The following is a 14,099-nucleotide window of genomic DNA, read 5'->3' on the forward strand; positions in this document are numbered from 1 at the left end:
TTTTTATGTTGCAGCTGAGTCAGAAATCAAGTTGTATATTCTCAGGTCCAGATTTTTAAAGATATTTAGGTGCCAGTAGAAGGTAGACACCGAGATACCTCAAAAATTTGTCCCTGTTTTATCTTGTAGGACTATAACCTCCTCCATTTAAACCTCAGCTTCCACTTACATCAATTAGGACACAACACTAAACGTCGGATTTTTATTGTGACATGTGACATTTTAATGTATCCTTCACCTCACAGTACACAAGAGCCAATAAATTAAAGTTCTAATCTAAAGCCAGCAGTAAATATTGGAGAATTTCTGTCCTTTTTCTTCTCTCTCAAATTGTCACAGAGATAAATGCATTAGGTAGGAATTTCAAGACCAACAGAGCTGGAGATGTTTTCTTTTAGGGACATATGGACCGATATCACATGTAACGCCTCATTTACTGTTCTCCTAACAATTTCAAAACCCCAGATCTAACCACTATTCTATTTCACTAGTGTGCTGATTTAAAACTAGCTTCTCACCCAGTTTTCTTGAAGTATCCTTAATTACAAATTTGAATGCAATGACTCTAGTATCAATAGACAGACAATGCTTTCCTTACCCACTCTGAAGATCAAGTCATCTTCAATGGGATTCTCTTTTCTTTTGCCAGTGCTGTACATACTAGCAGGTCTTTTCACAGCTTTCTGCTTCACATGGCCACTGCCAGGAGACTTAACACGCCTCTTAACTCCTTCAGTAGTAGGGGACACATCCGCTGATCTGATCACTTTAAGTTTAAATGGACTGCCCCTGATATGCTGATCATAAAGTCTCAGTGAGAGAGTAAAGTCCCCTTCTTTCTGAACAGTATACAAAAATTCGTAAGTGCCATTTTTATTGTCAAGTATTTCCCCATCCGCCACACTCCCGTCAGGTGTGCTCAGTTCAGCAGTGAGGTAAGCGTTTCCAGATTTACAGAGTTCACCATCTTTGTCCTTGGTTGTTATGGTAACTGACATAGGCTGTCCAATCACAGTTTGCCTCAGCCCTTCTCCTGTGGCAACTGTTTCAGAGGCTACAGCATTAGTGGTTAAAATTGTACCTAGGTTGTGAATGGATTTCTTCAGTCCTTCGGTTTCCACTATGAAATCCAGCTGGTCATTTTCACGGGGCTGCAGTGGGAAGTCCCGGTCAGCCAGCTCATTCAATTTGTCACTCATTTGCTTCTTAACCAGCAAAACTTCTGTTTCAGTGCCATGGTTGAGTGCTTGAGCTGTGAAGTTGCTGCAACTCTTAATACTCTCCTGTCCTTCAAGAAGGGTATCCAGTTGTGTCTGGAGGACCTGAAAGTAACATGAGACAACTGGTTCAGGTCCTGTTAGGATAAGATCATGTGACATCAAGCTGCAAAAGCAAATTTATAGGTACGCAAACCCTTAAAGCACAATCAATCACATTGTACATGTTAAAAGTGTCAACTTTTTAAAAAGCGCTCTGACAACTTCTTGGAACCCAGTAGTAAGCTACAGGAAGATTCAAGGACCACCAGGACTCAGTTTGGTGCAGACGTCCTAATGTGAAATCCTGCAGCTCTGGCTTCTGAGTTCCACCGGTAGCAGCATGTTACATTACTGTTCCAGATGCTTCTCTGCTGAATGTGGTAGAAGAATTTGCACTCTCTGGCTACGTCTACATGTGTATGCTACATCGAAATAAGCTATTTCGATGAATAACGTCTACACGTCCTCCAGGGCTGGTTGGGCAGCACCACATCGAAGTAGGCGCTGCAGGGGAGCGTCTACACGCCAAAGCGGCACACATCGAAATAAGGGTGCCAGGAACAGCTGCAGACAGGGTCACAGGGCGGACTAGCACTTCCGGGGCAACAGCTAGCTGCTCCCTTAAAGGGCCCCTCCCAGACACACTCAGCCTGCACAGCACGTGGTTTGCAGAGCCATAGGCACGCACACCTCGGCGAAGCAGTTATGGACCCCCAGCAACAGCAGCAGCAGCAGCAGCCGCCGCCGCCAGAGGTCCACCCAGCCGCCCCTGCAGGAGCAATGCTCGCCCTACTCAATGCCATGCAGGAGGCAGCTGATCACCTTTTATTCGTGGAAGAGGAGCTGCCCCCAGGGGAGGAGGAAGCAACCCCAGACCCTGCTGCCCCCCGCACCCCCCCGCACACGCCGCCGGCTGTGGAGCTACCCCACGAGCACCGACTGGTGGGAGCGGCTGGTGCTCGGCAAGTGGGACAATGACCGCTGGCTCCAGAACTTTCGCATGAGCCGGCAGACATTTCTGGAGCTATGCCAGTGGCTCACCCCCGCACTGAGGCACCAGGACACCGCCATGCGGCGTGCCCTCAGAGTGGCGAAATGGGTTGGTATCACTGTCTGGAAGCTGGCCACTCCAGACAGCTACCGATCCGTGGGGCAGCAGTTTGGCATCGGCAAGGCCACCGTTGGGGCTGTCCTCATGGAGGTAAGAGGACCCATGGGGAGGAGGAGGCAGCCCTGGGATGGGAGGGGAGGGGAGCCCTGGGGATGGAGGGGAGGGCCAGACACACCCTGTACACCCCTCATTGGTGCTCTCCCATGTCCTTCCCCTGTAGGTCGTCCGCGCCATCAACACCCTGCTCCTCCACAGGCTCATGTGGCTTGTGGACCCGGATGCCACCATCGCGGAGTTTGCCAGCCTGGGCTTCCCAGATTGCTTCGGGGCTCTGGATGGGACCCATATCCCCATCCGAGCTCCGGAGCACAGCAGAGGACGCTTCCTGAACAGGAAGGGCTACCATTCGGTGGTCCTCCAGGCCTTGGTGGACAGCCGGGGCTGCTTCCTGGACATTTATGTTGGGTGGCCTGGCAGCACCCCTGATACCCGGGTATTCTGGAATTCGGGCCTGTGCCACTGGCTGGAGGCGGGGACCTACATCCCCCAGTGGGAGATCCCTGTGGGGGACACCATCATGCCCCTCTGCGTCGTCACAGATGCAGCGTACCTCCTCCGGCCCTGGCTCATCCACCCTTACACGGGCCATCTGTCAGCCAGCCAGGAGCGCTTCAACATGCGCCTGAACCATGCGCGCCAGGTGGTTGAGCGCACATTTGGCCGCCTCAAGGGCGCTGGAGGTGTCTCCTCACCCGCCTTGATGCGGGCCCCACCAACATCCCCCAGATTGTGGGCGCGTGCAGCGCCTCCACAACCTGGTGGAGAGCAAGGGGGAGGCATTCTTTCAGGGCTGGGCTGTGGAGGCTGGCAGGGCTGACGTGCAGCCACCTGCTGCCCCCAGTTGCCAGGTGGACCCCGAGGGGATCTGGGTCTGGGAGGCCCTGCGGGCCCATTTCGACCTGGCCGCGGGGTGAATGCTGGCAGGCCCCCCACTGCACCCCCCCATCCTCCACAACACTCCCTGCCCCTACGCCCACACCACAAAGCACCCAAGAGCACACCCCCCACACACTTTTCTTGCAAATAAAAATAGACCTGTTATTCGTGAAACCACAGAACGGTGAATTCTTATTATTATATTATTACTACAAATATAAATATTATATGGATAACCATAAAACAGTGGAACACAAGGAAGGGGAGAACTATTTACATGGGGGGGCAGGTATCATAAAATAACAGGGGTCTAATACAAACTATATACAAAACACAAGTAAAAGGGGATATGTACAAAGGGGGACGGGGGGACCACGTCCTGGGCCCCGCACCCCCTAATGTCCAGCGCTGGGGGTTGGCGGGCACGACTCTCGCCTCAGCCTCAGCCCTGGCTGGGGCTGGCTGGGGGCCGGGCGAACCGGCATATATGGCCAGCGGGTGTCAGCAGGCCCCAGGTCCCCCTCGGCGGAAGGCCCCTCGGTGGCGGACAGTGGTGGGACAGTGGGTGGAGCGGCGGGTGGAGCGGCGGATGGAGCAGGCAGGGCGGGCAGAGCGGCGGCCGACGCGGCATGGGGGGCCAGGTAGTCCGCGATGCACTCAAACATGTGCATAAAGGCCCCCCATGCCTCCTGGCGCCAAGCCAGCGCCCGGTCCTGCAGATGGAGGCACCGCTCGTCCACCCGCAGGCGCTGCTCCGAGACCTCCAGCTGCCGCCGGAGGATCTCCAGCAGCTGGGGGTCCATCGCCGTCCGGGCGTGGTGCTGGGTCCGCCGTCGTCCCCACCCTGGGGCTGGTCGGTGCTCCGCCGTGGGGCTGGCCTGCAGTGATGGCCCCGGTGGGCTCTCCGGGACCACTGACACCTCGCCGGCGCTCTCCGGTCCCTCCGATGGTGCAGTTGTGGAACACAGAGGGGGAAGAAGAGTGGAGACAGCTGTTAGTGTGGGCCCCGAGCCGTGGCCCTTGTCCCCCAACCCCTCTGCTGCTGGTTCCCCATCCCCATCCCCTGGAGATGCTGATGATGATGATGGGTGTCCCACCCCCTCCCCCCAGGGGACCCGAGGTTCCACTCCCCCCATCCCCAGGGATGGGGCATGGCACTGTCCTGCTGGGAGGGCAGGGGCTGATGCACTCTTCTGAGGGACATGCCACTGCTGTCCTTGGGGCCATGGTCATCTGGGCATGTGGAGGGCCCTGGTCATGTCTGTTGCCCCCGCCCCTCAACCCCGGGGGTGTGCACCGGGGGGGGTACATACCTGATGGTCTGCTCCCATGGTCAGGGGACACCCTCTGGGCGGACGCCCTGCTGGAGCTCCGGGACAGGATGGCGATCCGGAGCCCCCCGTCGCTGGAGGAGGATTCCCCCTCCTCCTCCTCTTTCGGCATCCCAGGGGTGGGCTCCTGGGGGGGCCCCTGGGGTGGGGGGGCTTGCCTCCGGGGTGGACTCCACCTCCGGGGCCTGCTGGGGCTCGTCGGCCGAGGTGTCAAGAGTGGCTGGCGGGGAGGAGGTGTGCCGGGGGCCCAGGATTTCCCTGAACTCCCTGTAAAAGGGGCAAGTGACGGGGGCGGCCTCAGATCGGCTGGCCGCATCCTGGGCCCGGGCGTAACCCTGCCGCAGCTCCTTGACCTTACTCCTGATGTGGTCAGGAGTGCGGGCAGGGTGACCCCGGGCGGCCAGGCCCTCGGCCAGCCGAGCGAATGCATCCACATTCCGCCTCTTGCTCCCCATTACCTGGAGCACCTCCTCCTCACTCCAGAGCCCCAGCAGGTCCCGGAGCTCGGCCTCCGTCCACGAGGGGCCCCGCTGCCTCTTCCCTGGCTGGCTGCCAGCCTGGGAGCCCTGGCTCCCCTTGAGGGGGGGTGCCCTGGGGGCGCTTGGGGGGCTGGCGGGCGACCATCGTTGCAGGGGAGCGTGTCTCTGGGCTGCAGGGAGGCGTGCAGGCAGGCCGCGTGGCTGTGCTGCCGCCTGCATGCTCTCTCAGCTTCCTGCACAGGAAGGCAGGGGGTGGGGAGCTTTAAGGGGCCGCTGCACGCGGTGACCATAGAGCTCAGGGGCTGGAGAGAGTGTCTCTCAACCCTTCAGCTGATGGCCGCCATGGCGGACCCCTCTATTTCGATGTTGCGGGACGCAGATCGGCTACACGTGCCCTACTTCGACGTTCAACGTCGAAGTAGGGCGCTATTCCCATCTCCTCATGAGGATAGCGACTTCGACGTCTCGCCGCCTTACGTCGATGTCAACTTCGAAATAGCGCTCACCACGTGTAGATGTGGCGGGCGCTATTTCGAAGTTGGTGCTGCTACTGAGAAGTAGCCGGCACGTGTAGACGCGGCTTCTGCCTGAGAACAGTCACAGATTGGCCATGTCATTGTTAAGCAATGAGCTCGGCACACAGAGGTACTTTGGAATCACAGGCATTGTCCTGTTTATATGGGAGATTGCAGGAAGTTGCCTCAGAGGGTTCCTCTTCTCCCACATTTACAGTGGGGGGAAACAGCCCTGGAGACCCCTCTCCTCTGTCAGATGGGAAGCGTGGTTACAGGAAGCTCTCAGAATGGCTAAGTAGAAAGAACGTCCCTCACCCAAAAGAAAGGGGAAAGGAAAGAGAGTCTCCCTATTACAGGGCCACAAACAGTGGCAGGGCAAAGGGAACAGTTGCATCATGGCTAGGCATTGCGGCCGCAGCCAGAGCTCTGGGGCCCTTTGAAACATAATGGCAGTGCTGCTCTACTGCTCCACATGGAGCAGCACTAAGGGATGACTGACTGCCCTAAGCCCTGACCCTTCTGCCCTTGACCCCACCCCTTCCAAAGGCACACAGCCGGGCTCCCCTCCCACCTTTCCCCAGGGTCAATGGTGGCTATTGGCCCCACTGCCCTGTCAGGAAACAGGGAATGGAAATCTATTCCACACTTTTCACAGCAGCCAGGAAGATGCGGGTTAATAGGATAGTGGGAAGAGTTATTAGTGTAGGGCAGAGAAAGTAGTTTGAAATTTTGGTAGATTTTAAAAAAGGTAGAAACTTCATAGTTAAGGCTGCAATAAAGTGAACATTATAAACTCAATTTTAGCCCTTGTTCTAAAAATCTACAGTCATATCAACCTCAGAATTGGTAAGTCAAGTCTGGAACAAGGGTAGAAATATTATTACATATATTTACAAATTTGAAATGAATTGGAAAAGTAATCCTGAATTATGACACCCTAAAAAAATCCAGGGATTTACTCAAATACAAGAAGTTGAACCTTCTGACATATAGAAAAAATGTAAGAAAAAATTGTGCATATTTTTGATATTTCAACTACAAACATGGGAGTGCAGCAGGGTGGCCTCACTTAAGGGGCAGAATTAAGGTAATTTGTTTACCAGCAAAGTGCATGTCTACATTTACAAATTTTATACCAAATTTAAATTTCAAACTTGTCTGACTTTAATATACCATTTAAAAAGAAATTACATATAAATTATTGGCATATACCATTAACTTTTAACTTCACTTTAAAATGCTTACAAGGAATTTTACATTGTTTACTGCTATTCCCCACCCACTGGACAAAATTCAGGAATATTTGCTAGTGACATGAACTGGCAGCAATGTAATTATAAAGCATTTTGCAACAATTCTTTACTAAAAATTGTTTATCCACTAAATTCCATACATTTTGCTTCCTATTCTTTATTTTAGGACATGCTAAGCTATACTATAGCTAATGATCAGTCCCTATCAACTAGGAGCCTCTTGAGGCTGCAATAGCTGAACAGGAACAAATCACAACTATGGAGAAAACCAATTTGTATCTATAGCTTAAAATCATTCTGTTCCAAACATTTGTCTTCTGCCATGACACAGAAGGAAAACTTTCAGCCTAACCGTAACTCGTATTAATAACATACATCAAAGATCTTTAAAAACACATGCCCATGACAGTCAGTTTAGATAACTGTAACATACTGGTCAATTAACTTTTATTTACAATATATACATAATTTTTGAAAGTCATACTGTACATTAATAGGATGCTGGAATATTTGGGTTTGAAACACTGCAAGGAAGCATTAGTCATTTTAAAGTAAACTATTTCTAGTTACTGTTTTCAGTAAATTTCATCAGAACATTTCTTCTGGCATTTGCCTATGCAAAAAACAGTCCAGATTTTGTAAAATCTAAAATGATCTGAAAGATCATTAAAGTGTACCTTTAAAGGACAGTATGTTAATAAATGGTTCATGGGAATTTTCTAAACTAAAGAAAATGTGATATCAGATATAATGCCTGCATTGCACGTTAAGTGATGTGGTCATTGTTTAGCTCAGCAATGGGCAACCTAGGCTACTCAATGGTTCGTCTTCCTCACAGGGGATTCTGGGAGAGGGCTAGCTGGGAATGAACACAGAACATATGATGGAGTACCACTCCATAGGAAAAGGATAGAGTGGTCAGATACATAGATCGGAAAAGGAGTTAAAGAAGGTATTTGTTAAGAGCAAAAATGGATGTGGGAGGTGGGTGTTGCGGCTTTTATGACCGGACCAGCAGGAAGACAACCTCCCACTTCTTTTAGATCCTACTTTAACCATCAGTGGGTGGAAGGAGGGGGGGAAGAAAGAGAGAAGGTTCCAGCAGGGGATAGGCTGAGGGAAACCCCTGGATACATATTGAAATGATCACGGAATTATCTGCAGACCATACTTTTACCTGCTGGCTACTGCCAGACACTTAAGAATAAACTGGCAACCTAGTTCAACCATCTCCAGTGTCTCCTGCACTTCTTCCAGTGTGCCCTCTTGCCTTCGTACCCCTGTTGCACCAACTGTATTATTAAGCCAATAACATTTCACTGGGGAGAGAACGCATCTCTTACTTTGTGTTTAAGGCCATAATTCACTTCCAGTTCCATAAGCAACACACTCTTTCGCACATTTAAAGTCTTCTGTAGTTCATCAAAAGTGGAATGAATGTCATCTACAATGCTAGCCTTTTGGTTGGCCAACTGGCGTATGATTTCAGATATGAAGTGAAGTGCAGAATCTATCTCTGGAAGTCTGTGGGGGGAAATAAATTACAAAGATTGGTATCTCAAAAAACATTATCTTGTCCCTACAATACTGTGATGAAACAATCACATTTGCATGTGGTTTTTAAAGGCAGTGTTTTTTGGGAACAGAACTCTACTCCTTTTATTACTGTATAGCAGTTTGGCTTTGTTTTAAGAAGGTTAAAAGTTTGATAATGCCCGAATGACACACTACAGCCAAAACCTTCTCTGTTGGAACTGCGTTGAAACTGATGGAATTCCACAAGGGAGGACTTTGGCTCTCTGTCCTTAATTCACACTTCTGTTGGGGTGAGTTATGGGAACCGTCCCACAGCTTTCACTCTTTCCCAAAAAGTTCTAATATATGTCATCCATGTGTTTTGTCTATATATATATACACACGTCAAATATTTCTCTTCAGACTTCTATGCACTTTCCTTGGAGGCTATGCATCTCTTAGGTGCATAAACACCACCCAGCCACTACTACGGAGAAGACATCTAGGTATTTTTTCGATCCTCTTCTGTGTAGTAATGGAGTGCATCACAGACACTGATCAATTTTATTCTTACAACCACATCTCTGAAGCAGAAATGTATTGCCCCCATTTTACAGGTGGAGAACTAACACACAGTTCCCCAATGTAATATAGGAACTTTGTGGTTATGCTGGGAACTGAACCCAGTTCTCCTGAGTCCCAGGCCAGTGAGCTACCCATAAAACTCAGACTCTTTCCCTCTTAACTAAGAACTGTGACTTTTAAAAGTTTTTTCCCCTCCTTCTTATAATCTTCATTCAACTAAAAGAGTCACACGCCACACAACTGAGCAGGAATGCCATGCTTCATCCCTCTTTGAGGAATCCAGGACTGGAATAGAGAGGGCAATGTTCACATCTTTACATAGAAACGTGGATAGCAGCTGTCTACTCTCGACCTAGAAAAATGCAAAGCATTTGGCCCCTCACCTTCATGATGACCAAATTCATTAAAAAATTGTTAAAATATTACGTATTCAAAAATATTATTCAAAACCACATCACACAGGAAAAGTCAGGGGTCTACACTGGATGATCTGACAGTTCCACAAGGAGCAGCGTGAACTGATTTAGGCAGTTGTTTTACTAATAGCAACACCAGTGACCTAATGCACAGCAGTAAGTCAAGACAGAGCCAGAATAACCAGTGTACCTTTTGTTGACAGCATCCAGCTGGACCTGTAGTGAAGCCTTGTGCTGTTCCACCACATCCTTGAGCGGTACAGTGGGGTGTTCTGCATGTTCTCCCTCTGTACATTCCTGGCACATGGCTGTCTCACAAGACTGGCAGTAAAATTCCATCACCTGGTGCAAGAGAGAGTGCAGGTCTAAATTTAACACTGCCGCAACAGCATCATTTGCAGCACTTCTTGGATTACAGGGAGGATATTCTGAATATATTAGCCAAATCCTGAGACTATAGCCTGGCTCAAAGCATATAAAGCATAAGAAAATGGTTGTTTTAAAATCTGTGACACTCCATAAAAACTGACGCTTCCATTGACTATTTCAAACAAGTAAACATAATTGCTTAAATAAACTTAGTTAAGTAACATCAAATCAGTTAGCCCTGGAAACTAAATGCCAGTAAAATAGCAGACTAGCCTGAAAAAGTATTCTCCCAACACCGTAACAATAGATAGCAATGTGTCTCAATTCAGCTATGGAATGAACCACCACTGAAAATCAGGTCACTTAAGTCTTGGTACTAATTCATCCACAGCCTTTCTTCTAAGACTGCCAGGAACTAAAGATTGAGATCACCAAATACGATCTTTATGTGCTACTGACCTGAGTCACATCTGAGCCAATAACCAAAAGGGGAAAAGCTCCATCTCCCATTTCCCATCCCCTAAAATCATTATAATCTTACATGGGCAATCTACAAGTAACAATCTACATTTAAAAAGGGAAAGAAAATATTTCAACCTGTAATACAGTTTGCTGTTTGCACTCTATTTAGAGACCAAACTGATAGTTACCTTTGATAGGCTATGTGCCAGAAGCTGCACATATTCAAAGGACAAGGAACACATATTTAAAATCCATAGGTTAGTTGAACCAGTACACTTACACAGAAAGAGTGAGTATGGTATTACGCGTTTTTCCAGCTAGAAAACTACGAGGAGTGTCAGGTTTATTAACGAATATAAAGAAACTCGTAGAATGTATGTTAAACAGAGAAGCTGGCAGCATGGTCTACAACAGTGGGTTTTCAACCAGTGTGCTGTGGCATGCTTGTGTACCACCATAACCATCCAAGTGTGCCCTGAAATTCTGTCAATTTCCCCTCACTGTGGCTCTTTGCAGAGCAAGGCTCCCTGAGTCCCAGCTGGCATGGAGTTGGTCAATTTTCCCCTCTCCCCCTGTGGTGGCTGTTTGCAGAGGTACCGTGAGGGAAAATGCTGCCCTGCAGGACCCTGTTCATGCTAGGTGGCAGCTGTAATGCTGCTTCCCAGCCCAAATGAGCTGACAGGGAGCCTGCCCCCACTTCCTGCTGTGGCAAGGGGGAGCCAGGGAGGGCGGGAACCCGTTGAAGCTGCAACATGGTTTAAATGCTGTGTCCTGTCCTGGCTCCAATGGCCTGGCAGGGAAGGGAGCCTACTTTCTGTGGTTACTCATTTACTCAACATCCTTAGCATGGCATTGAGCAGATTTTGAAAATGTGTCTGCTCACTGTCTAACACGGTGTAGTCTGTGGTAGATTTGAAACAATGCATTTGATCCTTGTTAAGTTTATTGTATGCACTATGCTGCAAACCTCTCTAGTAAGATTTTAGCCACAGTAAATGTAAATAAGTGTCATGTTTACGAGCAATAAATTCAGCTGAAAAAAGTGGGTGTGCTGTGGAACTGTGTCTCATTGAAGTGTGCCCTGTGACTGAAAAAGTTGAGAACCACTGCTCTAGAATTCCAAACATAGTGTCAGCTTCACATATAATTAGGCTCATGTTTTTTGGCAATCTGTAATCTTAAACAGAGCCATCTGTACTGAGCATGTTGACACAAAGAAGTTTGAGTGTGGAAAAGCATGTCTACTATCATCGTAAGAGCCAAAAAATTCCTATAGGAGCCATACAAAGTAACTGGCAAGACTACGATGATCCTGAGAATTAGTGAGGTAAAAGAGAGAAGAGTTTTATCCAGGTAAAAGAATTAATCAGTATTTTCCTCTAAGCTTCTCCATCACTTACACCAATTGTATCCTCTTTACTCCAACTCCAAGATGTGGGCAACACAGATGGCAAGGGTTTAGTTATTTGTTGAGAGCTCATGGAAACTATTTCACAGAAAAGAGAAGACAAAAGAGCAATTGGAGAAAAAAGCATCAGGAAGAAAATATGTAGAACTTAAGACCTAATCAAGCAAACATGAAAGGTGGTGAGCATTGTCAGCCCCTATTCAATTCACTGAGAATTCAGAGTGCTCAGCACCTCACAGGATGAGGCCTTTTGAATCATGATGGTGCTTCATGCAGTGAGATCTGTCAGTTTATTGCTAATCAATCATCAACAAGAGGTTCAATCTCAGGATGACAGTAGGATTAAGTCCCAGAAAATATAACTCCAGATTTCAAAGCTTGACAAATCTTGGAGGCATTCATGGTTATAAATGATAGTGAAATTAACAGAACAAAAATAATCCAGCCAATTTGAAAGTTTTCACCATATGGTCCTGGAGTTCATTTTCTTTCCCATATTCTACCCTACTGTCAAGATGTCAGCCTTCTGTTTCTTAGCTCTTTGACTGTACGATATTTGAGCCTTTATAAACTCGGTGACTTAATACTTTTGTCAGATACAATGATTAAAATACGTATTTTTACTTCACTAACTGACATATCCCTTTCTGAATACAGTAGGATACATTCTAGTATGTTAACTGCAACACACATCTAAAACTACAACTTGAACAATTCAGCAGACGGTTTGGTTTGTCCAAAGACCTCTTGCTGACAAACAGGAAAAAAAAGATCAGTCCTGTGTAGTCTTCTTTCTCCTTGTTCCAATACCAAAGAATTGGATAAAACCTGAATAGCAAGAGGGGCTGCATTCTAGAGAGAAATGTGTGCACGTGCGCGTGTGTGTGTGTGCGCGTGCGCACGCCCGCCCACATGCGTACGTGCATGCATGCACACACATACACACAGAGTAAACTCTTTCATGTCCAGCACCCCAGGACTGGGAGGTTGCTGGATATTTAAATATTCTGGATAACAGAGAGGTATATCTAGCCATACATAACACTAAAGAAAAACAAGATTAGATATTAAGAAGCCAACAAAAATGTATGCAGAGTACTTTATTTACCAGCAACAGTAGCATTGTACACTGTAAACTTAGACAGTAAGGTCTCAGAGTACACGAATCCAGCATATACAACCCCGCTCTTATGCGTTTGACCCCCAATTCATACAGTAAGCCTCTCTTTAGGAGGCTTCACATTCACACAACCTGCCTAGCTGCCTGCCTAAGACCCCTGTCCCCCTGCCTTCACAGAGCATCACTAGGCACTTCTCTGGGAAGGTAGGGGGAAGGCTTTCACCTTGTGGGCAGTCAGGCGGGCTAAAACCCCCTTTCCCATGCTTCCCAGAGTGGTGCCGCTTGACAGCCATCTTGATTCACCCCCTTTAACCTCTCCCACTGACTCAAGCCCCCCATCTCTGACAGCCCCATGGACCCAGCATTCCCAGCTCACCTCCCACCAGCAGGGGATCCAGCAGCACACTGGGGCTGCCCTCCAACTTCCACAGACCTGGCTCCAACCCCTGCCCCCACATGCTTGGGTCCCAGCCCCTTTATGGTCCCAGCTCAACCCGCCGCCACGCAGCTGGGTCAGTGCGCACAGGGCTCCAGCTTTAACCCACACGCAGGGCTCCAGCTCTCAGCCCCCGGCACACTGCGCAGGGCTCTCAGTCCCCGAATTAAATCATCCCACCCCAGTGCACCTCCTGTTCAACCCCCCTGCCTGGCTCAACCCTTCCCTCCCACAGTCCCAGCTCATGTCTCCCCCACACTTGGGGCTCCAGCAGCATGCGCAGAGGCTCTAACTCCCCTGCCAGTTCAACCCACCCCCAGCCCTGGTTCACGCTGTTCAACACCCCCCAGCCCCCTGCAGCCCCAGCTCATCCCCTGCAACCCTGGGATGTGAGGCTCTGCCTTCAACCTGCATGTGGGGCCCCCACCCCCCACCATGCACACATGCAGGACTCCAGCTCCAACTCCCACACCCACCACAGCCTCCAATTCCAACCCCCGGCTCGGCTCAACCCCCACCCCAAACTCTTGCTGTTCAGGTCCAACCCCCTGCCTGCCCCGACTCATCTGAGCCCTCCCATCCCCCCCTGCAGCCTGAATCCACCCCAGGCTTAACCCCTCTGCCCCCTCCCAGGGCCCCAACCCATCCCCCATCTCTCCCCAACTTACGCAAAATTCAAGATACGCAAGGGCTGCATGGAACAGAACCCTTGTGTACCTCAAGGGACTGGAGTACTGTATTTCTATTTACTTTCACTATAACGTACTTATGGAAAAGGTAATTAAAATTTACTTATCTTTAACTTAAAACAATACTGTATTTATTATAACTTTCATTATACATGTACTGTGCTTATATGAAACGTATCTAAAATTCGCAAATTTTAGTTGATAGAATGCCAATT

At 48.9% G+C, this 14,099-nt stretch overlaps 1 protein-coding gene across 9 annotated transcripts in view; it reads right to left on the reverse strand.

The window, feature by feature from the left end:
• TRIM2 (tripartite motif containing 2) overlaps nucleotides 1–14,099 on the reverse strand; it is a 126,693-nt gene that overhangs the window by 37,178 nt on the left and 75,416 nt on the right. For 8 of the 9 annotated variants that reach the window (XM_074993159.1, XM_074993160.1, XM_074993163.1 and 5 more), the window contains 3 exons: nucleotides 9,591–9,742; nucleotides 8,228–8,408; nucleotides 599–1,322 (listed from right to left, as the gene is read on the reverse strand). In XM_074993159.1, coding sequence (XP_074849260.1) covers nucleotides 599–1,322; nucleotides 8,228–8,408; nucleotides 9,591–9,742 — 1,057 coding nt within the window. Of the gene's footprint in view, nucleotides 1–598; nucleotides 1,323–8,227; nucleotides 8,409–9,590; nucleotides 9,743–11,631; nucleotides 11,652–14,099 lie in introns of those variants that run through there. The other variant, XM_074993164.1, reaches the window with a different exon arrangement.

Source organism: Carettochelys insculpta, chromosome 4 (genome assembly GCF_033958435.1).
Source record: "Carettochelys insculpta isolate YL-2023 chromosome 4, ASM3395843v1, whole genome shotgun sequence".
NCBI lineage: Eukaryota > Metazoa > Chordata > Testudines > Carettochelyidae > Carettochelys > Carettochelys insculpta.